At 36.2% G+C, this 26,560-nt stretch overlaps 1 protein-coding gene across 1 annotated transcript in view; it reads right to left on the bottom strand.

Moving 5' to 3' along the window:
• Nucleotides 1-26,560, bottom strand: part of LOC126968670 (probable G-protein coupled receptor 158) — a 234,977-nt gene that overhangs the window by 80,350 nt on the left and 128,067 nt on the right. Inside the window, exons 2-4 of the mRNA XM_050813709.1 lie at nt 21,352-22,119; nt 14,058-14,241; nt 7,691-7,814 (exon numbers count right to left, since the gene is read on the bottom strand). Coding sequence (XP_050669666.1) covers nt 7,691-7,814; nt 14,058-14,241; nt 21,352-22,119 — 1,076 coding nt within the window. The remainder of the gene's footprint in view (nt 1-7,690; nt 7,815-14,057; nt 14,242-21,351; nt 22,120-26,560) is intronic.

Raw genomic sequence — 26,560 nt, 5'->3', positions numbered from 1 at the left:
GAGGCGAGCAAGACGTTCAGCTGATGGTATTTGATACGCCCCGCCCATTACAATGCAGTGCCGCTCAGGATTCTTGAATAACCCAAAAATACTGAGCGGCATTACAATTGCGCTCGTCACCTTGAGATATAAGATTTTAAGTCTCATTTGCCTAGTAATTACACTAGCTACAGCGCCCTTCAGACCGAAAAACAATAATGCTAACACATTACTGCTTCACTGCAGAAAAAGGCGCCTTTGTGGCACAATCTAGCCGGCATCCTGTGCAAAGAAGCCTCCCACAGGTTAACATGATACCAATGTTGAAAAGTAAGGATAGCTGTTACTATTTCTTGGTTGATGTTAAGGCTAAAAATCAACTATTATTAAAAAAATTACATTACAAGCGGAACTGAAAAAACTTGATTCTGGTTTCATTATCATCATGAAGCTCAACAGAACTAGTAGATAATTTATTTATCAATGTTAATATTGATATTTATATAAAAAGGTGTTTATTTTGTGTTATTATATTCTATGTCTGTGAATAGGTATATATATCAGGTATAGGTATCATTTCTATTTAAATTAATGTAGTTGTATCTTTTAATGTTCCGAAGAGCTGTTTAACCTGATGCCTGCCGCCGAATTCCACCTTCGCATGACACTCCACAAATTAGGATATCATCCCCACCATCTGGATCTGTGGCGGTCCTCCACAGTGCGGTTTTCAAGTTGCTGTCTTCCTCGTACTACTAAGCTGTGTAATGAGCTTCCTTGTGCGGTGTTTCCGGGACGATACGACATTGGTACCTTCAAAAAAAGCGCGTACACCTTCCTTAAAAGCCGGCAAAGCTCTTGTGATTCCTCTGGTGTTGCAAGAGAATGTGGGCGGCGGTGATCACTTAACACCAGGTGACCCGTACGCTCGTTTGTCTACCTATTCCATAAAAAAAAAAATTCTTAATAATATGTGATCTATGACTTTATCTATTGGTAATGTCCTAGATCCAATATTACGGTAGCGCATTGAATACTACAATAATATACAACTTGGCAAAATATGCTTTTGAGTTTTGTATATGGTTTCTAATTACCTAGAATTGATAAATTATACAAGAATTGAGTAAGAAGTTCTGAGTCATTTAACTATTTTAATATGCACAAATAAAATTTGAAAACAAAATTTATGAACGATGCGAGACTCGAACCTGCGACTATTCGCGTACCGTTCGACCGCTCTTCCACTGAGCCAACCATTCATAAATCTCAACCCAGGTTGTGGCTTCATCTACAGGATCTACTATACAATTGATAACCTGCTCAACCCCAATATTTATATATTAAAGCAAGCCACAAACTGAGAGTTGAACAAGACATACAAGATTTATCAACGATACGTCAATCGAACGGTTGGCTCAATAGATGGGCACTCGCACGGAACGCGACAGGTCGCGGGTTCGAGTCCTGCATCGTTCATAAATATTGTTTTCAAGTTTAATTTGCGTAAATTAATTAGCGCGAAGTGAGGGTTATCACTTTAAAGAACAACAAATTATTTTAATATGATATCACAAGCTTATGTGTTTTTTGTGGGCGTTTGCTATTTAACAAATAGTTACATATAATTCCATTTCAATCTGCTACTTCATCTTCAAGTACATGCTGTTAAATATATATATATATATATATATACAGGGTGGTCCAAAAGTCCGTTAACATTTGAATCGGTTGCCGCGTCTAGCAGCGGCGGCGGAGGGGGGCGGAGGGGTTACGAATTGCAAGAGCGGCCAATGGGAATTCAGTACCATGGCGTCGTTCAGCGGTAGTCAACGTGCGTTTTGTGTACGCGAGTACTATCGAAACAACGATTCTGCGAAACCTAAGGCTCAACGAAAGTTTTGCAATCATTACAAGATACGACACAAAAATCAAGCTCCATCAGGTGTGTTAATTAAAAAATGGGTGCTCAAGTTTGAGAAGACGGGTTCAACAATGGATTTACCTCGATCTGGCCGGCCTAGAACGTCGAGGGACCCCGAAAACGTGGAGCGAGTAAAATCGTCTGTTCGTGACCAACCTGGACTTTCAACTCGAAAGCTGTCTGCTGTCCTTAACGTGCCAAGATAATGATGTATTAAACCGCATTCTCAAGAAAGATTTAAGTCTACATTCCTATAAAATCCAAATGGTGCAGAAATTAAGGCCTCAGGACCATGCCACTAGGTTGCAGTTTGCGAACGAAATGGTAGAGCGATTCACCATTTTTACAAACATTTTTTCTCAACGAGATACACTTCCACCTAAATTGGCATGTTGATCGTATTGTATGTCATGGTGATCAAAAACCCCTGCATTCCAGCCAACCAACCCAGTAACTCTTGACGAATTAAATGATCGTATTCGCACAGAAATCCAAAACATCTCAACAGAAACATGTAAAGCTGTCATCGAAAATTTCCGCTCTAGATTGCAGCAATGCCAGAATAATGAAGGATTGCATATGGATGATATGACTTTTAAGAAATAAATTCCCCTTTTGTTTACTATCGAAAACAATAAACAATTTTGATCTACTGTCATTATTTTTTTCTAATCATCATTCCAATTATAAACGGACTTTTGGTCCACCCTGTATAATATTGACACACTTTTTACACAAATTATCTTGCCCCAAGTAGAGCATATATAGCCTGTGTTATGGGTTACAAGACAACGATATATTTAATACAATATACTTACTTAAACATACATAAATTCATATAAACATACATAAATACATTTAAATATCCATGACTCGGAAGCACACATCCATATTCATCATATAAATGCTTGCACCTACCGGGATTCGAACCCGGGACCTCTAGGTTAGTAGGTAGGATCGCTTACCACTCGGCTATACAGGTCGTCTATAAATATAGCCTATACCTTCTTAAATGTCCCACAGTAATATTAAAAACTGATTTAAATTCGAATCATATAATTCAATACAGGTGTGCAGTAAGTTTTTAATGAGATAAGTTAGAAGAGTCTATTTTATGATTGCTGAAACTCAACCACGGTACTCGGGAACTCATTCTTAAATCCAAACGATGTATTCATTTCAACATAATATACTATGAGTATGATACTGTCATTTAATTTTATTCAGAAGGTGCATCTTGAAATAATATAAAGTTATTCTTGCAGCATATTTTCAAATTCAAATTCAAATATTTTTATTCAAAATAGGATGTGACATCACTTATTGAAAGTCAAAAAACTACCACCCATTCCAAAATGAACGCCTCAGACCTGAGAAGATTGGGCGCAACAAACTCAGCGGGCTTTTTTTTTCATCGAATAAATATGTTTACGAAGTAATATTGTGCAATTAAACTTATTATTTAATAGCCTGAGGGCGGTCACTCTATTCCCAATCTGTGGTATCATTAAGAAAGTCATTTATGTTATAGTAACCTTTACCACACAAACGTTTTTTAACAATTCTTTTGAATAATATTTTTTTATATCTATAATATTCTAGATATCTTCATGTTAGAAAAGGTTGCCGTAGCTAGTGAAATTAATGGGCAAATGAGACTTAACATCTTAACATCTTTATATCTCAAGGTGACGAGCGTAATGGTAGTGCCGCTCAGAATTTTTTGGTTTTTTCAAAAATCCTGAGCGGCACTGCTTTGTAATGGGTAGGGCGTATCAATTAATATCACCTGAACGTCCTGATCGTTTTATCCCTTATTTTCATAAAAAAACAACTAAACGAGAGAAGTAGAAAATTCATCTAGGCGAGCGAGCGAGTCCCTTTTTTAGGCCTCGAGCCAACTTTACTACAAACAATGTTTCATATCCGAGCATGACGGCTCCATATCTTTCAATAACGTCTAACTTTATCCCAATCAAATAGTCACGGGATAGATTGAAGATGCCAATGTGATGAAGAAATTAAAAAGAAACTACATATTTTGAATAAATAGTGATGCCCTGGCCTACTGCTCCTTAAAAGACAAAATCGGAACTTATCAGCTGATTGTAGTCTGGTTTTTGATTGCAGATTCTTAACATACAAAACTTCAAACCGTTGGAAGATTGGACCTGAAGAGACGTATAATACTTGTAAGGTTATGTTAAATAGATGTTTTTTTTTTACTTTATGAATAGTTTGATAATCGAACATATTGTAAAAACATTTTATAAAAATTGTTGCTGTCATCATCATCAACAGCTGGAAAACGTCCAATGCTGGACAAAAGCCTCCCCCAAAAATCTCCACGACGATCAGTCCTTTGCTGCCGTCAACCAAACTATTCCGGCGATCTTGACCTCGATCATCGGTCCATCTTATGGGGACCAACCCTGCGTCTTCCGCTATGTGGTCGCCGTTCGAGAACTTTACTGCCCTGACCACCATCTTTCCATCGAGCTATGTCTCTGCCACTTTAGTTTCGCATCCATCAGGGCTAATGGACTTTGGATATCCTACTGTATTTAACTTTGCCTGCTGTATTAAACTACAATTTATAAATGATAGCGATATGAGATGCGAAACATATTTTATATTCAAATTAGAATATTCCTTATCTTAGTATAATAAAATGAACCTCATAACTGGAATTGTCGTCGCTTCTATCTAAAGACGACACCGCCAGTAGTGCTCATGCCCTTGGGACTTCATATCTAAGATTGCTGACAATATGCCAAGTTTAGACATTTGCCGGGATTGCACTCCGAGGAACGCTTATGTTACCGACTGGAATTGCTTTCGACAATCGTAATTAAAGGGTGGGAATGTCTATAACATTACGTTAAGTTCAAGGTAAATACAAAACTATAGTCAATCAATGAAGGTTTTATAAGTGTGGTAAAGGTTACTATAACATAAATGACTTTCTTAATGATACCACAGATTGGGAATGAAGCGACCACCCTCAGGCTGTTAAATAATAACTTTAACTGTACAATATTACTTCGTTAACATATTTTTTGATGAAATAAAAAGCCCGCTGAATTTTGTTGCGCCCATTCTTCTCAGGTCTGAGGCATTCGTTTTGGAATGGGTGACTTTCAATAAGTGATGTCACATCCTATTTTGAATAAAAATATTTGAATTTGAATATAATTATAAGTTTTTCATCCGAGTTCACTTCAGGATTAAAACTTTGGACCTAACTTTAGGGGGGTATATATTTTTTCCTATTGGGCCTTTTCTCTCTCAGTATAGGTGACATAAAAAATAAAAAGATTCTGTTATAATAAAATAAATATAATATTTTTATTTTCTTTAATATATGTAGAAAGCTTTCAACCAATACGCGTTTTAAAAATGTAGCATGGACTTTCCAGCAAGACTGCACCTGATCACAAGACACGAAGGATCCAAGCTTGGCTGAAAGTCAACATTTCTGACTTTATAAGAGCTGAAGCCTTCGTCTAGCCCAGATATAAACCCCTTGGTCTACAAACAGTTGTAGCAGACATGGCCTACTCTAACTAGTCGCAGTGGGAGGCTCCTCTGAGGATGCCGGCTAGATTATGGGTACCACAACGGCGACTATTTCTGCCGTGAAGCAGTTATGTAAAAACATTATTGTGTTTCGGTCTGAAGGGCGCTGTAGCTAGTGAAATTCCTGCGCAAATGAGACCTAACATCTTCTCTCAAGGTGTCGCTCAGAACATTTGGGTTTTTCAAGAATGTTGAGTGGCACTGCATTGTAATGGGCAAGGCGTATCAGTTACCACCAACTGAACGTTCAGCTCGTCCCTTCTCTTATTTTTATTAAAAAAAAATATGAAAACTCTAGAACACTGCGTGTTCTAAGTGAGGCAGTGACTACATTTCCCATGGAAATAGTACGCAATTCCATTGAGTTGTGGCCACACTGATTAAAGACCTGCATGTATGGCGAATGTAGTCATTTGTAATAGAATTATTTTTATTAATATTATTATTATTATTAAATACGTCATAAAAATAAATGGATTTGTAACAGAACTTATGTACAACAGTTTAACATTTTGTCAATAAATTAAGAATCATTTTATTATAAATCGATTACACTATAATTATAAATATTTATTGATGAAAAAATATTCTTATCAAAATTAATGGTTAACGCGGATTTCGAATTCGTGCCTTCGGTGATAGCGCTCTTAACCCAAAATGTATAAACGCTTGACCACCATCCAGTTCTTTTTTTTTTTATGGAATAGTAGGACAAACGAGCGTACGGGTCACCTGTTGTTAAGTGATCACCGCCGCCCACAATCTCTTGCAACACCAGAGGAATCACAGGAGCGTTGCCTTTAAGGAAGGTGTACGCGCTTTTTTTGAAGGTACCCATGTCGTATCGTCCCGGAAACATCGCACAAGGAAGCTCATTCTTCAGCTTTGTAGGACGTGGAAGAAAGCTCCTTGAAAACCGTACTGTGGAGGACCGCCACACATCCAGATGGTGAGGATGATATCCTAACTTGTGGCGTGTCGTGCGAAGGTGGAGTTAGGCGGCAGGAATCAGGTTAAACAGCTCTTCGGAACACAATGTGATAAATGCGGTAGAAGACACACAATGAAGCGAAGTCTCTACGCAACGCCAAGTGATCCAGCCGTTCACAGAGCACTGGGTCCCCGACAATTCGAGCTGCTCTGCATTGCACGCGGTCTTATGGATCGAGCTGATACTGGGGTGAGCCAGTTAAATTACATAATATTATACTACGTTATTCAACTCTTCAGTTGTAGCGCCATCTACAGTATCTATGTTACAACTAATAACCTACTCAACCCTTATGAATGGAAACCTTATTGGATTAGGCGTTTTTTTTGTTAATAAGGGACGAGACGAGCAGGACGTTCAGCTGATGGTAATTGATTACAATGCAGTGGCACTCAGGATTCTTGTAAAACCTCAAAACTTCTGAGCGGCACTTCAATTGCGCTCGTCTTCTCACACATTATTGTTTCATGGCAGAAATAGGTGAAGTTATGGTACCCATAATCTAGCCGGCATCCTGTGCAAATGGAACCTCCCACTGGTAAAGAGCGTTATTTTGCGGAAATCCATAATTATCCAAAAGTTTTTTAGTGATATTTCCGTTACAATTTATCTTTAACCACATAATAACACTACCAGACGTGTTTTGCGTCTATGCGAGGCATCCTCAGGAGCTATTGTCTCGCTGAAGTCTGGCACGAGACTGTCTCGAGTAGAGGAGAATGGATTGTATGTAAAAGTAGTCCACTGCTGGACAAAGGCATCCCCCAAAGATTTCCACGACGGTCGATCCTGCGCTGCCCTCATCCAACTTATTCCGGAAATCTTGACCATATCGTCAGTCCAACTTGTGGGGGGCCTACCAACATTGCCTGTTCCGGTACGTGGTCGCCATTCGAGGACTTTACTGCCCCCACGGCTATCTGCCCTCGAACTATATGCTCTGCTCACTGCCACTTCAGTTTCGCAATCACTTGGGCTATGTCGGTAACTTTGATTCTCCTACGATACTCCTCATTTCTGATTCGATAGCCCTCTCCATTGCACTCTGAGCAACCATGAGCTTTCTTTTTCTCTCTCTCTCTTTCATAGAGGAGTATTTGGATGGAAGGAAAGCGACTTGAAACGTCACTCATAGATTAACAATATGAAAGGAACGGGATTTAATACACTTATTTAATAATTTACTCATTATATTTTTAATTATTGTATATACCCACCTCAGTTGTCGCCTCCTTACACTTGTCTGTTGCAGCGAATATATTGAGCTGGGTGGAGCCTGACCGGAGTGGGCATTGGTCGATGTCTACCCGCCGGAGATCTATGTCGATACCACTCGTTCCTCTGTGGACAATACGACGGTTTACTGTCAGTCATACATGGATGATCCTTTTGAATGTCCGGCTGTCTAATTGTTGAAAATCGCTTATTTACGCGCGGTGATTTAAACGCGCGCGCGACCGCATATCTATGCGTCTTATTTTACGTGTAGCAAAAGAATGCTTGTAGTTACGGTGATTTCAGTGACTTCATCTGAAAGCTAGTGAAATAATCTATTACAAGAAGTTTAGTAATCAATTATTTGATTTTATACAGACCTTTCTTTCGACAAATGTTAAAAAAGCAGTTATATTTTTGAATAAACGAGTTTTTTTAAGGAAAACAATTTGGTTTGTTTATAAGTATTTATGGTTTTATAATCAACTTTATTTGTTCTTTCTTTTCAATAAACTAAAATTTACTTGTTTTATAGTAATAATTTGAGATATTCCTGCAGAACGACACCCACGAAATTGACGATAAACAGAGATTGTACGCGTTAGTGTCCGTACATTCATAACCCTTTTGTAAATAGATGTTCAGTACCTAGACTTTATATTTATGTACTGAACGATAAGAAATTTAATCTACGTTTTTATTGAATAATATTACTTTGGTTAATTTATCAAACCAAATACCATATAAAGCAAAATATTGGGTAAGGTAGAAATTTCACGACATCAATCCTGGCGGATGTAGATGCGATGTTGACATCCCTACATGCATCTTTTGCTAAACCTTCCTGAATAAACTCTATTAGACAAGATGTTCTACTATAATTAAATATGTTCAAAATTAATATTAAATTTAATATCCTGATTATTATATTTATAACTCTCCCAAAGACAGTAAGCGTCGCAAATACGTCGGGTCTCAGTGAGTTTTACATCTTTGTGCGTTTGGTGTCGAGACACTCGGCCCGTGAGGCCCAGAGGAAATGGAAATGCTGCCAGTATTCTTGATCCGCTTCTCCGTAATAATAAATATTTGCGCCGATATATATAATATATAACAATATAAGATTTGTTTTGTTTGAAGTACATAATGTTATGTATATCCCGATTTCTTCGTAGAAACTAGGAGTCGTCAATAGAGCGAGTGAACACTCCAAACTAGCCGATATTCTCGTGCTCCATGTGAGTATTGTGAAGGATAAATTAAGGCAGCCATCAAACACTTGAATAAAGTGTAGCAAAATTTGGTGGCATTCACCACGGGCACTATCCTGAAGAACTATTTGATCCCAACTCTACATTTTTTTCCTACTCGGATTTCATTTTGGCACAAACATCAAAAAATAACCCTCACCATCTCAACCAAGCTTCCTTGCACGGTGTGTCCAGGACGATATGGGTACCTTCAAAATATGCGTACTACCTTAAAGACCAGCCTCTCCTTTTTTTTCAAAACCCTCAATTTTTATGAAATAAGGGACGAGACGAGCAGTACGTTCAGCTGATGGTAATTGATACGCCCTGCCCATTACAAAACAGTGCCGCTCAGGATTATTGTAAAACCCAAAAATTCTGAGTGGCACTACAACTGCGCTCATCACCTTGAGACATAAGATGTTAAGTCTCACTTGCCCAGTAATTTCACTAGCTACGGCGCCCTTCAGACCGACACACAGTAATATTTACACGTTACTGCTTCACGTCAGAAATAGGCGCCGTTGTGGTACCCATAATCTAGCTTGCATCCTGTGTAAAGGAGCTTCCCACTGGTTGTCAGAAAAGAACGGTTGAACGAAAGGTTTATGATTGTTTCTTTTTTTATGGAATAGGAGGACAAACGAGCGTACGGGTCACCTGTTGTTAAGTGATCACCGCCGCCCACACTCTCTTGCAACACCAGAGGAATCACAGGAGCGTTGCCAGCCTGTATGCTTGTTTCGTATTTATATAGAACAAAATCCCGAAACAAAACAGTTAGTCATCGGTTTGTTTGAGCTATAAGTCACAGTGCGTAACGCAATCGATTTGCAATTAGGAACAGATACGGCCCAAGTAAATTAATGTCCAGTTACATCCCACTTCGGCTTGTGGCCACAATTTGCATAATGTGTCACTGCAACGGACCACTGACATCTTAAACTAATTGAATATGTAACGACTTGCCGGCGAATCGAGTGGTGCGCGTTCATTTTATATTTTCAAAAGAGTAATTTAATTAAGCGATATATGAAATGCCTGTGAAACTTTTAACATGAATATTGTAGCTTATTTTATAATTTGTGAGCACTGTGACGTCAGTAGTTATTCTTAGGTCTTAAAATATTACACAGCTAAAACTGAAAACAAAATATGATTAACGATTCGGGACTCGAACCCGCGACCTCTCGAGTTCCGTGCTAGCGCACTTCCAAATGTCTCCAGGGTTCGAGTGACGTATCGTTTATAAAATCTTGTACGCTTTGTTCAACTCTCAGGTTGTGGCTTCATCTACAGGATCTACTTTACTGTTGATAACCTGCTCAACCCCAGTATTTGCATATTAGGAAAATGACTTGAGATATCGCTCTTGCAAATCTAAACAATTTATTATTTTTTTAAAGTGATAACCCTTCTTCTGGGATTAATTACACAAATAAAACTGAAAGCAAAATTTTATGAACGATGCGGTACTTGACCCCCGATCTCTCGCGTTCAGTGCGAGCGCACTCAACTGTTTGAGTGACGTATCGTTTATAAAATCTTGTATGCTTAGTTCAACTCTCATTTGTAGATGAAGTCACAACCTGACGAACCGACTAAGACGAATGCTACACCCTCTTCACCCAGAGCAGCTAAATCTCATGGTTACCCTATAAGTCCAGTATCATACGCCAACATTTCAGCCGAAATTTCAGCTGCTAACCAAAACTGCTGCACAAAAACGTGGCTCAGTCGGCACTTACACTAATGCCACCTCTCATTTGCGAAGTAGTGCTATGGACAAGAAGACTGCTTGGAAGAATGCTCCATAGGACAATATGGACAAAACTATGCCTAATCCCTATATAACTCATAAATTATTTTCAATAATTGTATTTTTTTATATTATGTGTTACATTCAGACGTGCCTGTCATAGCCTAATTGAAATAAATATTACGAATCGTTTGCGAAACTGGGTTCATGTAAACTAGGTCTAGCCCCTGAGGTAAGTTCACACCGGTAGGTAATGGTGAATACGGAATGATACAAGGTTATCAATCGGACTTGGAGAAAATCGACAAGATATCCTGGTTCTGCGACTACTGGCCAAGCAAAAAAAAAACTTAAAACTTGCATTTCGCGGACATCGTGCAATACCCGACATAATATGATGATGATGAATAATACTTATTATAAATATGAATTGAAGTGCTAATAATTAATTTAATAAGTATAATTTTTCACACTTTGGAAAAAACTAGAGGAGGCCCTTACTCTAATGAGATCCACAACTCAAATAAATAGAAGCATAAGCAAGTAATCTTACTAACACCAAACAATTAGAAATTTATCTTACCTACTAATACTACTAAAAATTCGCTTTGTGTAAAAAGAGATATGGAATACATGAGGCTTTACTATAATATTTCATGCTTCAGGTAAATCATGTAATTGAGAATAGTAAGATATTATTTGTTTAATTTACCTTTCGAAATCAACAGTGCCCCAGGAGCACTAGATTCTTCAAATACACCAAAACCGAAAGTGCCGTACGGCACAGTATTCCCTCAGCAAGTTCTGGCCCGTATTTTGTTTAAAAGATGGTTTATTTTGCATGGTCTTATAGCTTGTTTTAATAGCTTTTACAAACATTCACTACAATCATCTTAATTGTAAGTAATGTTAATACACTTAAATTATCAATTAATACGGCTTTACTCACGGTTTTGTCGGTGTCGGTTCCGACTAGTTTCACTGACAAAAACGTGAGTAAAGCCGTATTTATTGATAATTTAATAATGACTCCCGAAAGTTTTAATGATTTAACTATTAATACACGTTAAATATACAAAACATTAAAATGGAAATGGACAGGTCATATGATAAGAGAAAAGACAGAGAAATGGGCAAGACTAATAACTGAATGGCAACCACTAGATAGCAAAAGAAATAGAGGTAGACAGCCTATGAGATGGGAAGACGACATCAAGAAAATAGCGGGGCATCTATGGACTCGTACAGCAAAAGATGGGACAGAATGGAAATCTTTGGAGGAGGCCTTTGTCGGAAGACAAGCTGTACCACAGTAAAGACCGTTTGCCGATAGTATTTAGAGGCACTTTTTTTTTTACTTTATTTTAGTACCTAGTATGTAAAATTTGTACAGCAATAAAGGCTTTTTTATTTATTTATTACTCGTTAAATAATACGCATTGGCAGAATAGAGGACTTCCCGGAACGGAAAGGTTATAAAAGTGCAATCTACGAAGTACTTGATTGTAAACAATAATTAATTATTCTCCACGCGAAGTTAAACATGATATTATATGAATTTCAGAGAAATTTGTTATAGCGCGTTGTAAATACAGTTCGTATAGATTTGACCATTCGACCGGTCAATGTTATCAGTCGCCAGTAATATATAATAGCCATTTTCTCGAGGCACTATCGCCGAACTAATCTCTAGACAAACGACAGACCCATTTTAATTTGGGTGTCCTTTATATCTGCGCTGCTATCATAATCCAACTTTGTGTTTCGGTCTCAGATTACTCTTTAATCTTAAAATAAAATAAAGATCATATTTTGTATTCATTCTTTATCTCTACATAACACTAAATCCTCTTTTACCAAGAGGATTTATTAATATGGAGTGAGTTTGAAGAATTTATTAAATCAGAAATACTTCTATTTGAAAACCAAGTTCAAAACTTTTTTAATATTGTAAGATGCGGTTAAAATACTGTCTCTAAACTCAGACTTTAGTAACGTCTTAAAATGAATATAATCTACATTTTGTACTGTGAAACTATTTCATTATAACAACAGGGAGCATATTTAACGAAATAATTCTTAAAGTTATTAAATATTATTGACAAATTCATAAAAATCAGTATTTTCTTTATTATGTACAGTACAACTTCTGTCGGTTCAGCTTGTATATTATATTTCTTTCAAATCTAAGGTTTATTTATAAAACATGATATTTATTATACGTGGAGTGACAAGTGTATACTATTGTGTTCGGTGATTTGTAATCATCTCCGTTTTAGGGTAATTTTACTGCGCTTTATGTTATTTGAGTAGTATTTGTCACTTCTGGGATTAAAAATCTAATTTGAACCAAATTATTCTTGCCCCGATAGGTGCGGGTTCGAGTACTACATTAGTTATTATGTTAGTAAAAAGTTTAAAAGATATTAATCATACGAAAACATTATTTAATATGAAATGTTAGTTTATGTAACTAAAATCATCAAAGCTACATGTTTTTTCACTACAATGTCCGATGTCACCTAAGACTCCCGGGGGAGAACGCTACGCCTAAATCGTGCGTAGTCTCATTTAGTGATAAGTCCAGCGGGAAATCTGGAAAAACACGCATACTTCCCAATTAAAATATTCGGTGGTTAAGCATATCTTTAGCATGAATATAGAAGTAAGGTGACGCCATTTACCGTTTTAATATTAATATTATGTAGGTAACTAGCTGACCCAGCAAACGTTGTATTGCCGATATTAAAATCGCGATACAAAAGTAACTGTTGATCATAGATGAGTGAAAATTAGAAGTTTTATGTATTTTTTATTGCTAACTCATAATAAAACAAATTGAAAAAAAAAAGTCAAAAAAATTAAAAAAAAATCGTGTGGACCACCCTTAACATTTAGGGGGATGAAAAATAGATGTTGTCCGATTCTCAGACCTACCCAATATGCACTCAAAATTTCATGAGAATCGGTCAAGCTGTTTCGGAGGAGTTCAAAGTTTAACACCAAGACACGAGAATTTTATATATTAGATATTGCCGTTGAAAAATTTTTTTTCTTTAAGAGAAGAAATGACTAGATAAGAGAAATCTACCTTCCAAATGAGCTGTAGTATAAAAAAAATTACAAATTTCCAGTGTAATTTGATTTACCTACGAAATAAAACATATTTGATTTTAATTGATTTGATTTGAACTGATTTGATTTGATCAACTGATGGTAAATGATACGCCATGTTCATTACCATGCAGCACCCTTTCAGGAGTTGTCGCATCGACCAGCCGTCGTTCCCCTCCCCTTAGTAACAAAGAGTTATTTATAGAATGAAATAATGTTCTATGCGAGTAGATAAAAAGCACTTACTTAAAAAAATACGTTCCATTGTTATATCCAAAGAAAGGGACGGTGTAGGTGAGCATCCATATGTTTCCACCTCCGCAGTCGTAGTACGGCTTTGACCACTTGCCGTCCTCGTAGGTCACCGCCAGAATCTCGTCTTCCTCTCTCTCCGTGTGCACGGTGTCGTTATATGTGTACGTGTTGTAACCTAAAACATTACACGTGATCTAAATCAAATCAGAAAATCAAAATTTTCTTTACTTGTACACAGTAATTTCCAACCACATATGAAACTCTCCTGGTAGATATAGATAATCTGTGTTAGGAGAGAATCGCTCATTGCAGGTTATACAAAACAAAATTAAAAACTAAAAATAATGAAGATATTGTCTAGTGACTTGGATTATAAAAAAACAAAACCAGTTGAACTATCTAGCCGGCCTGGCAGCGCACGCGAATTAAGTCATTGATTTCAATGTGGATCAGGTTACATTAGCATCATGTCGCAGGTACTCAGCCGGATGACCACATAAACTTAGGAGTTAGGATCATGTACGACAATTTATTTTTTTATGTTATTACGCTGCTATAAATACATAAAGAAATTTATATATAGGAGCAAATGAATTATTATTATTGATAGCAATCAAAGTAAGACAAATAAAATCAATTGTTTAAATTCATTCAAATCAATTTAATTGAATGATGACACTTGTGAACATAAGTATATTTTTGATTACTTTTTTAGCGGCGTTGATTGATAAGATCTTAAGGTCGCGGGACACGTGCCGGATTGAAAATTCGTAAGACAGACGTTGAAATTATGGATGACAGTTTTATAAAACGGTTGAAAGGTTTGTTTTTGAAGTGAAACTTCGTTGCGCGCATAAGGGTAAATAAAATACGGATGAAACGCAATACAGTGACATGAAAATGTGGGACGTTTTTGTCCAAGAAGAGGGAGAGAGTGATTGTGAGAGAATGAAAAGGGTGAACGTAGCATGAAGCACATAGCGCCGCTAGTAAGAAGAACATCTTCCCTACTACGAGTACCGTTGTGTCCTACTTACTCGCGGCCGTCCGGGCTCAACATCTTGCTACCCCAAACACACTCCCAGAAGTCTTTAGGAAGGAGAAGAGGCTGCTAAGGTTTCTGGAGGAATTGGGGTGGCAGGAATAACAAATATATTCCCACACACGCAAAATAGGCGCACAGTCGTCGAGTTGCGGAAATTGGCCCGATTATACCATACCATACTCGAGGCCGCGGGGTTGCGCCTGCACAACACGGCGCTAGTAGGGAAGATGTTCTACTTACTAAGATTAGTATAATTTATATAAGCGAGATTTAAAAATTTGTTTGCCAAAGAAAATTCACTTCTGAAATATGTACTTTATCCGCACACAATCTTTTATTTCTAAAAAACTTCCCACTTTTCTGCAGTACTATCTAAAATATTCTATCGTCAGCAATTAAAATACTTACCCTCCATTTGGCATAGCTCTGTAACACCCTGTCTAACTATAAAATCTGTTGCGTTATTTGAATATACAGCAGTTTTAAATTCCAGTGAGTAATAGATAAAAATAGTCAAAATTACATTCCTACATTTAAGGATGGAGATTCAAAGGTTTATTCCCACATTTATCTTTCAAAGAGACAGTAATAGTAGTTTAAAGAAGTAAAGGAACAGCTTTTTGGACGCAAATTGCAGATATAACTTAGCTAGCAGATATTTAATGTAGAATTTGTCCACATTATCGAAGAGAATATCGAGTTTAAGTGCTTGCTCGAGGTGGAAATGCGATATATATGAAATTTAAAGAATAGATTCCTCTTCAGCTTACATAAGTAATAAAATTTTTTAGAAGTGCACATTCTTAACAAGTTGTGAAGATAAATATTACTATCCTGAGCAGAATTTACCATTTATTTTATTATTTGTTATACTATTAATCATTTACAGAAAGAATCTTAAAAGCTAACATAGTCCCGCATAACTGTTTGGACAGTTTGTCTGCAGGATCAAGTCTCTTGTAATACATTAATGCTTATTTTATACAAGTGTAATAACCAAATATTGATAAAAATATAATTAAAAAATCTAATTTTAATTTTACGGCAGTGTTGACAGTAAATATTTCTTAAGTTTAGTTATAAATTTTCTTTTACTGGTTTCTAGTGGGATGTCCTCAGGCAAGCTGTGGGAGGCTCGTTTGCACAGGATGCCGGCTAGATTATGGGTACCACAACGGTGCCTATTTCTGCCGTGAAGCAGTAATGTGTAAGCATTACCGTGTTCCGGTCTGAAGGGCGCCGTTGCTAGTGAAATTACTGGGCAAATGAGACTTAACATCTTATGTCTCAAGGTGAGGAGCGCAGTTGTCGTGCCGCTCATAATTTTTGGGTCTTTCAAGAATCCTGATCGGCACTGCATTATAATTGGCAGAGCGTATCAATTACCATTTGCTGGACATTCTGTTCGTCTCGTACCTAATTTTCATTAAAAAAAGTTTTTTTTTTGTCTTCATAAGTCGTTTCTTCTGGCTGTATATATTGTCTTAATTTTGTTTCTTGTCGCAAAATATTATCTTTTATATGATTTTAAATAAAATCCAAAGTGAACACTCATTCGGTAGTCATTAAAAAAAATCCTGTCGTATTAACGTAACACTGCGTGGTGATTGTAATAAAAAGTGTGTGTATACTTATGTATGCATGCAAGAAGTTAATATACTTCTTTATTGGCTGTATTGGCTTGAACCCTTTGCCTGTCCTAATAATGGACGAAGAAACCAAAAAAAAAATTAATATCACAAACGTCAGAAAATTTTAGTTTTTAAATGTCGTTTTCCGCGCGCAACGTAATAGTCAAAGAAGTTTATCTTCAATAATATCAATAAGGTACAAACGTCGTTATGTTTTGCTTTTACGTTATGTAATTTTGCAGGTATAAACCTATTTACATACTCTTTTATTGTATTTTGGTTTGGTTTGGTCTTTTTACCAATGCTCTAAATATATAAAACCAACAATCAATGTAATTTGTCAGAAACGTGTCAAATGTCAATAATTGTTACTTGTCAATGTTTAAAAGACTTATTTTAATAACCAACTTCAATCTGTTACTTTAGTGTTACAGTGATGCGCGCGCATCTTAAAATTTCACTCTCATCATTTTTTCATAACGCGCCTAAAGATGTATAACTTCAAAAAGGTCTGTCCACCAAGAGAAGGTGCACATAGAAGTCTTTACTTCTTTTTAAGGCCCAGAAGGGCCTTCGTACGTAGGAAAGCATTGCCAGAAGTTGAAGCCAATTGAAAGGATTCGTGATCAACGACGTGAATGCTCTGGTGTGGCCTGCCGTAACCGCCGTCTTTTTTTATGGAAAAAGGAGGACAAACGAGCGTACGGGTGTACCTGGTGTTAAGTGATCATCGCCGCCCACATTCTCTAGCAACACCAGAGGAATCATAGAAGCGAAGATGTTGTATCGTCCGAGAAACACCGCACACGTTTGCCGTACTATAATTACATTATCTGATTTAAAGTGTGTATAACCACGACTTTCTAGTGTACTATAATATTTATAAAAAAAAGTTCAAGGATTACTCGTCACCCCGATATGGTAAGTGTTGGACACATGTAATATTTTATTTAACGTAGCACGTAAAAATTAGATGTAGTTATTTTAAAATTTATTCTGTATACAACTGTGATTGCCTAAAATAGTAAATATGTAATTTTCTTTTCAAAAAAACCAACCAACTTACTTCAAAAACTCTATTCCAAAACAATAGATATAATGTGCACTAAAAAGTATAAAAATAATTGCGTATTTTTATACAATCTAATTCTAGTTACGATTATTGGTATTCTTGGAATCGGTGTCATTCCGCCGCGAACCGCTCTCGCCTCTAGCCTCCTCACGACTCAAGCTCATCTCACCTATAACTAAGTATGTAGTAACAAACCTATCTTGGATGACACCGACTCCAAAAATTACAATAATCGTAACAAGAATTAGGTTAATTAATTAGATTGTATAAAAATTCTCAATTATTTTTATACTTTTTAGTGCATATTATATCTATTGTTTTGGAATAGTGTTTTTGAAGTAGGTTGTTTTTTTGTTAAAAAAAAAAATATTTTATGATTTTTAGCTAATTTGAAGTACACTAACTAACAATTTGTCTAAATATGTGTAGATATACTAAATTTTTCAATGCAGCAATGAACGTAAGTGCTTTGCAATTTGATTGACAACTCCATGCTGAATGTGAACAACTACACCTCCTGCTTACGGCTTCACCCTTGATGAAAGACACGGACGCACGTGGTTCACAATCAGCGGGGACAAAAGAATGTGGCCTGATCTGTGGACATCATTCACAGGGTTCCAGGTATAGAATTTGAACTTTGGAAAATAAGATTCCACCAAGCTCCAGTGGTTGATTACACAGACACTGCGACACGCCGAGTTCTAGCCTCCAGCTGAGGGGCCTGCACCGACTTCAACGTCAGGGGAGTACCAGACTACGCAGGCGAGCCATATCAACTAACCATATAACCTACGACCCTTGCTCATATTATATTATGTAGCTGATACCCCGCAACTTCGTCTGCGTACACACAGGACAAAAAAAAAATTAAAGAACACTCATAACATAATACGCTGTCGCAATTCTGCAAAGCCATGAATACTTTTCGCAGCACACGCGATGTAAAAAATATTTTAGGTAATTTTTTTTACACCTCTCGTTACATTATTACTAAGCTAGAGGTCTCGGGTCCAAATCCCGGTAGGTGCAAGCATTTATATGATGAATATGGATGTTTGTTTCCGAGTCATGGATGTTTAAATGTATTTATGTATGTTTATATGAATTTATGTATGTTATAGTAAGTATATTGTATTAAATATATCATTGTCTTGTAACCCATAACATAGCCTATATATGCTTAACTTGGGGCAAGATTATTTGTGTAAAAAGTGTGTCAATATTATTATTATGCTTGCTTATATCACACGGGGTTAGTGTAGCTTTCATACAGTGAAATCATTTTTAAATCGTTTCAGTAGTTTCGGAGCCTATTCAATGCAAACAAACCAACAAACAATCAAATCTTTCCTCTTTATAATATTAGTATAGATTAATTGTTTATTAATAAACATTCTTTAAAGGCCGGTACGGGTAGTTTCCTTTAATCCCTGTAACCGTCGCACCATAATCGAACCGGCATCCTATCCACTGGTAAAAAACATTATACAAACTTTGATACCACTAATAATAAAGTGGACATGTTTGAATTTTATTTGCGTATCGAATACAATACATAGTGGTGTAATAAAAAAAGAAGAAATCTAAATTAAAAATGATAGTACGTTCATGCATCATTCCGAAATGGAGAAACATTGATACAATAAATCTTTGCAGTTAAGCTGTGAGAGGTATTTCTTATTCTAAGACATATTAAATATGTAGACGCTTGGGTTATAAATACGAAATCAGGATCCTAACTTTCTAGAGAAGAACAAAATATATTTTAGACCTATCTTGCGATTGCTGGTACGAGTGGATTTGTCCACCAACAACTACCTTTGGCATTAACAATATACCCCCGGGTGAAGTAAGGATTTTATTGCTTCTACAAATACCGTTTTTGCCCGCAAATAAAACAAACAGAAACATTAATTAAATATTGCGTTCAACGCTTCTCATTAATTCACAACGTTCGTCAAAATTTGACATTTCGACTTTAATAAAAGGCGGTTTTAATAGAAACGGTAGAAATGCTTAAAGAGCTGAAATATTACTTTGAAAATGAATAGAACTTAACTCTGAATGCGACTCTTTGTTAAGGCACCAAGCTTTCCGATATTCGGTTCAATAGTTGCACTTTTTAAATTATTTCTATGAAAATTTAATTTCACAAATACATTTATAAAGCAATCTATTACGTTTGCAGTAAAACCAATAAATGTACCAAGTTTCAAAGATTAAAAAGGCATTTACTATCTCAAAATTGATTCCTTTAGAATTCTATTTAATGGCATTTCAATAACTACCACCGCTCTGGAAACAAATAGTGCTAGAGAGAGAAGAAACGGTGCAAGAAACTCTCCCAGCATTCTTTTTTTGTGCGCTTTTTAATAAAATATACAATTTAATTAAATGTTGAAATTAAAATTAAATAATTTAACAAGAGACCAAAGTTTTCAAAATCTATAAATATTAACGCTTTGGTTGGCAAAATAAAGGCATAAAAAACCTATTTAAAAACATTAAGTTAATTTTCATTGTCGTTCAGACATAATAGTATCATCCTTCAGGATGACTTCTTCATCTAGGATTTTTTAAACATAATATACCCCTCTATAATATACCTCGTAAATATTTTAAACCGCTATTGAAAAAAAAAAAATAAGATGATGATGATTTCAATGTAGTTTAGGAAATCAATCATATCGATTTTAGTACTGCTATTGTTTTAATTTTGAAATGAATCTTAACTTCAACGTTTATTTTTTTAATATTATTAGCTCATTTCTCCATTCATAGTTCAGAAAAGGATCTTAACATTTTTCCCAGGTTTTTTTTTATGTAAAAGGAGGACAAACAAGCATACGCGTCACCTGGTGATAGGTGATCACCACCGCCCACATTCTCTTGCAACACCAGAAGAATCACAGGAGCGTTGCTGGTCTTTAAGGAAGGTGTATTAGCTTTTTTTTGAAGGTACACATGTCGTATCGTCCCGGAAACACGGAAGGTGTGTGCGGTAAAAGGAAGCTCATTCCACAGCTTTGTAATATGTGGAAGAAAGCTCCTTGAAAACCGCACTATGGAGGACCACCATACATCCAGATGGTGGAGATGATATCCTAATTTGTGGCGTCTCATGCGAAGAGTGGTTCGAGTTTTATTAACTATATTATGTAACCCGACTCCTAAGAAAAATTACATACTATTTTTGCACACTCAACGGCCGAAATCATTATTGTAAAAACTAAAACTTATAGTATCATCGACTGAGAAATAAATCTACAGTTTGAATAATAGTTTGCAGTACTTTGATAATATTTCTATGGTATTTCTAGGCATTGGAATTAATTTAAGAAATACCACTCCAATCTGTCGTCTATGAAAATCACTAGCTGTTTTGTTAAAAGTGTATTGCAATAGATATAATATCGTATATATACAATCTTAACGACAAGATATCTCTGCCTCAATAAGAAAACGGTCGGAAATACTTTTTACGTTATCTCTCCACCTTATATATTAACCCAAATCAATTTGACGATATCTTACCTCGCTTAAACTGATTATTGTTTCGTATCACGCGCTCGGCATTCTTTCGGGCGATGTAGAACCACTCGGACGTGTTGCTCAAATATTTGTATTCTACCGCAAGATCCTTAGCTAACACTGGCCCCTCGGGCAAGCGATACGCAAAAGGGCAGAACAGTTGATAATCCTTATATTGATACTGATCGTAGCAATTCCCAGCGCCGAATACGTCGTCGTCAAACTCAACCATTGAAAAAACACTTGCGTGTAACAAGTATTCATTATGCATTACGGCAGGTCCCGCGTATTTCCATAATCTTGTTAACATATTTGCTCTATTCACAGCAACGTCAGCTTCAACTCTAAATCTCTCTTGAGCGTATCTGTCTACAACTCCTTCACCTAAATTCAAATGCGTTCCAGCTGTACAGTTTTCACCTAGTAAATGTTGTGTTTCAATTAATCTTAGGAATTTAGTTACAACGTCTTCATGTACAGCTTTCACTGTTGTCGTATTCACGTCGTAGGTATCATTATTTAAACTACTAGTTGAATCTATGTTATAATCTTCGACCATTATCCTCTGTGTTTCATTACTATCAGATTTATAACTAATCATATGCTCCGATAAAAAATCGTTCTCTTCGCCTATATGGTACACTGGTCCAGAAAAATTTCCGAAATACTTCTGGAATGTATCTGGTGGTGTTTCTTTGTCTACTTCATCTGGCGCGCCGTAGGGTCTCAAAGCAGACACAACTGGATCCTCCCCAGATTTGTCTATGCCCTCTGAAACAAAAACATATTTATTAGGTTGTTTCATTAAGTCCGTTTTATTGCGATTTAATCTGGGCCTATAAAATTTTATCTTCAATCGTATTTCCATCTACTGGTTAGCATATATACAACATACATATATAAGCCCACATCAAATAGCGGCGTTAACACATTTCAAGTTTTTATATACTACTAGCTGACCAGACAGACGTTGTTCTGTACATAATAAATAAAATACCGTTTTTGATGAATTTGTCAAAAATTTTTCATTGTAACATAATAATATGCTCCTTGTTGTTATAATGAAATTGTTTCACAGCAGAACTGTCAAACCGCGCGTCAAAGTACTCTCACAGAAAATATGTCCAAACAAAACAAATATTGGAAATAAAGATAATTATGGATCCCAAATCGAAATAAAAACTATCCTATCTCTTAAGTTGGACTAAACTGCACTCCATGAAGTAATTCCCATTGAAATCCGTTCGTTAGTTTAGGAGTCCATTGAGTACAAACATTGTGACACGAGATTTATATTTATTAAGATAATACTATTCCTCCTAAATAATTTGTGTTCAGCCATCGTATGCAAAACAATTTGATAATCTTGTCTTGACATGAGAGATTATAATCAGAGTTTTTCATACCAGTGGCCTAATTCTACTATCGGACATTAAGTCGAAGTGTAAAGCTCTGTTCAAACTGAGGCGAATAACGCGCGGGATACGGAACGCATGTTAGAGCAATTCGCTCGCTCGCTTAGCCTCTCAAACTGACGCGTCTTCCCGCATGTCATTTTTGGTTCTTCAGTGGAGAAACATCATGCATTGTGAGATTAAGCAATCGTGCCGGGCGTCCCGCTCTTGTTTCGCTTCAACTTGAGCAACTACTCTTGTCAATATGAACACGTCCATACAAGTTAGCTGACATAATCGGCGCGAGTGACTTCCGCCCCGCGTCCCGCGCGATTATTGCCTCAGTTTGAACAGAGCTTTAAGTACGGAACGCGAGAGGTCGAGTCCCGCATCGTTCATAAAATTTTGATTTCAAATTTTATTTGTGAATTTCCTTATATCATATTTCAACTACAATACAACCGTATATAGGAACGAAAGAAACAATCTCGTACACCTATCTATAAGGCCAGAAACTCATATTACCTCTGCTATTGCAAGAGCTCTCTTACGATGAAGATGATAATTTACATAAGGTGACTCATACGATAGTTTGGTCTTTTATTCCGCAAAAAGAACCAAGAAAGAACCGAAGTCCCACCAGCATCACGTTGACGTATGGTATTCCACAACTGCGTGTTTTTAAGTAATTTCTTAGCTCGCATAGCCACTTTGTGGAATCAATTACCGTCTGCTGTTTTCCCCTACCAAAACGACTAAGAGACCTTCAAGAAAAGTGCATACTCCCTTACCATACCTTAGAGACACCTGGTGTTGAGGATGTTCATGGGTATTTGCCTCACCACGTAAGTCTTTTGCCTAAAGTAATAGTGTATCGTAATACAAATGAGAGACATGAATGACATTAATTTACTGTTTAAGTAAGTAAGAATGAAAAGGGCTGAGAAAGGAATGCTGAAATGGTTTGGACACGTGGAGCGAATGAGTGAAGAAAGAATGACGCATCAAATACGAGTATATAAGGCAAGTGTGTATGGGCAAGTCGGTCGCGGGAGACCTCGGAAAAACATTTGTCCACCAATTTGGGGACGTTCATTCTAAATTCATTCCTCTAAACTATGGTAGCACGCACAAAATTTGTAAATCCAATACGCCATACGAAATTCTACTCTAGCTTCCTTGCACTGTAGATTATTCAAATAAATGTATATTTTATTTCATAATAATTAGCTATGATAACTTTGAAACAGCTACAGACTGTATCAAAAAGTGATTCACTTATTTACTACCGATAAGATACATGTAAATACATTTTATCAGTAAAGAGGATTTCGCTGGCGCATCAAGCTTGTAAAGCCGCTATCTCACCCTATAAAAGGGGATTTTGTTTATAGCAACAACAAATCGCGAGTTTCATTACGAGGCGTAGAGCAATAGATGGCCCAGCATTATTTATTGGTGGCAATTTTGCCTGGATTTGCTGTCTTGAAGGAAATTGTACTTTAAATTATGTGAACTTGTATGAAATAATGCTCGACATCTTAAGGTTAGTAACTTACTTTACATGTCATTAATGTTACTTCACCAATATTAAATTTTAAGTGATTTATAGTTTTGTGGTACCATAGACGTTGTTGTATAGTCTTGATAGACAGACGGATTGTCATATTCGACGTGATAATAAAAATCTTTAGATTTATTTGTAGACGAAATGAATTGAATGAACTTTGTACTTTAAATTATGTGATCTTGTATGAAATAATGCTCGATATCTAAGGCTTAGTAACTTACTTTATATTTCATTAATATTACTTCACCAATATTAAATTTTATGTGATTTATAGTTTTGTGGGACCATAAACGTTGTTGTATAGTCTTGATAGACAAACGGATTGTCATATTCGACGTGAAAATAAAAATCTTTCGATTTATTTGTAGAGGAAATGAATTGAATGAACTTTGTACTTTAAATTATGTGATCTTGTATGAAATAATGCTCGATATCTAAGGGTTAGAAACTTACTTTACATGTCATTAAATTTACTTCAACAATATTTAATTTTAAGTGATTAATAGTTTTGAGGGACCATAGACGTTGTTGCATAGTCTTGATAGACAGACGGATTGTCATATTCGACGTGATAGTAAAAATCTTTCTATTTATTTGTAGAGGAAATGAATCCAATGAAGGAAATTGTACTTCAAGTTATGTGATCTTGTATGAAATAATGCTTGACATCTAAGGGTTAGTAACTTACTTTACATGTCATTAATGTTACTTCACCAATATTAAATTTTATGTGATTAATAGTTTTGAGAGACCGTAGTCGTTTTTAAATAGTCTTGATAGACAGACAAATTGTTATATTCGACGTGATAATAGAAGTCTTTGTTTTTCTTTGTAGAGGTACGGTCTTAAACCTACTATTATTTATTCCCACAAAATACTTTATTTTATTTTATTGCAAATTAGTTTTTACAATTTAAATTTGTATTTTTCTATGTGCAAGATCATCGCGGCTGTCTTGCTAGGTATATGCTTTGAATACTAAATAACCGTCTGATAAAATAAGTTGAAGATGTTTTTTTTAAATAAGCGATGAGACGAGCAGGACAGTAATTAATACAATACAGTAATGCGCCCTGCCCATTACAATGCAGTGCCGCTCAGGATTGTGTAAAAACCCAAAAATTCTGAATGGCACTACTCTTGCGCTCGTCACCTTGAGATATAAGATGTTAAGCCTCATTTGCCCAGTAATTTCACTAGCTACGGCGCCCTTCAGACCGAAACACAATATTGCGTACACTTTACTGCTTCACGGCTTCTGCCATCTTCTATTTCTATAGGCGCCATTGTGGTACCCATAATCTAGCCGGCATCCTATACAAAGGAGCCTCCCACTGGTAAAATTATTAATTAATAAATTAATTATTAATATTGTCTGGTAAGAAGCTAAACCCAACTTCAGCAAATAAAAAATGTAAAAAATTTGTAGTAGGTAGAAGTTATTTTGTTCCTTATTATAAAAAATTGCTAAAGTGAAATTATTTCTTTCAAATGTGTGTTTTATTTATGAAGAGAAAATCCTTTTAATAATATCTCCACAATTCATTAATTCCAACGTGAATTTTGTACGTAGAATGATAAAATTGCTAGTAAATAATATTCAGAGTAGAAATGAGCTTTCATTAAACTTTACCTATGTAACTAAAATATTTCAGAGTCGCTCAGATTGTATGTTGAAGAATATATCGAGTATGAAAAGGGCTTTTTTTCAATTTCTGTTTTATTATAAATAATAAATCCTTATACTTCTTATCTATAAAATAAATAGCAAAAACCGAAAAAAATTGACATCCGTAAATATCTCATAAGCATACGATAGTTTTTTTTTTGTAGAAAAGGAGGACAAACGATGTTAAGTGATCACCGCCGCTCACTTTCTCTTGCAACACCAGAGGAATCACAGGAGCAATGCTGGCCTTTAAGGAATGTGTACGCGCTTATTTTGAAGGTACCCATGTCGTATCGTCCCGGAAATACTGCATAAGGAAGTCCATTCCACCGCTTTGTAGCACGTGGAAGAAAGCTCCGTAAAAACCGCACTGTGAAGGACCGCCACACATAGTTTAATGCAATATATTCCATTCCATTTCAGCTGGAAGATGTCCACTCCTGGATAAAAGCCGCCCCCAAAGATCGACATGACGATCGGTCCTGCGCTGCCTCATCCAACTTACTCCGGCGATCTTGACCAGATGGACCCTATTTATGAAAATAAGGGACGAGACGAGCAGGACGTTCAGCTGATGGT

The sequence above is a fragment of the Leptidea sinapis genome, chromosome 16, assembly GCF_905404315.1.
Source record: "Leptidea sinapis chromosome 16, ilLepSina1.1, whole genome shotgun sequence".
Classification (NCBI taxonomy): Eukaryota; Metazoa; Arthropoda; class Insecta; order Lepidoptera; family Pieridae; genus Leptidea; species Leptidea sinapis.
Note: the sequence above shows the minus strand (reverse complement) of the source record. Positions and strands in the feature narration are given on the sequence as shown.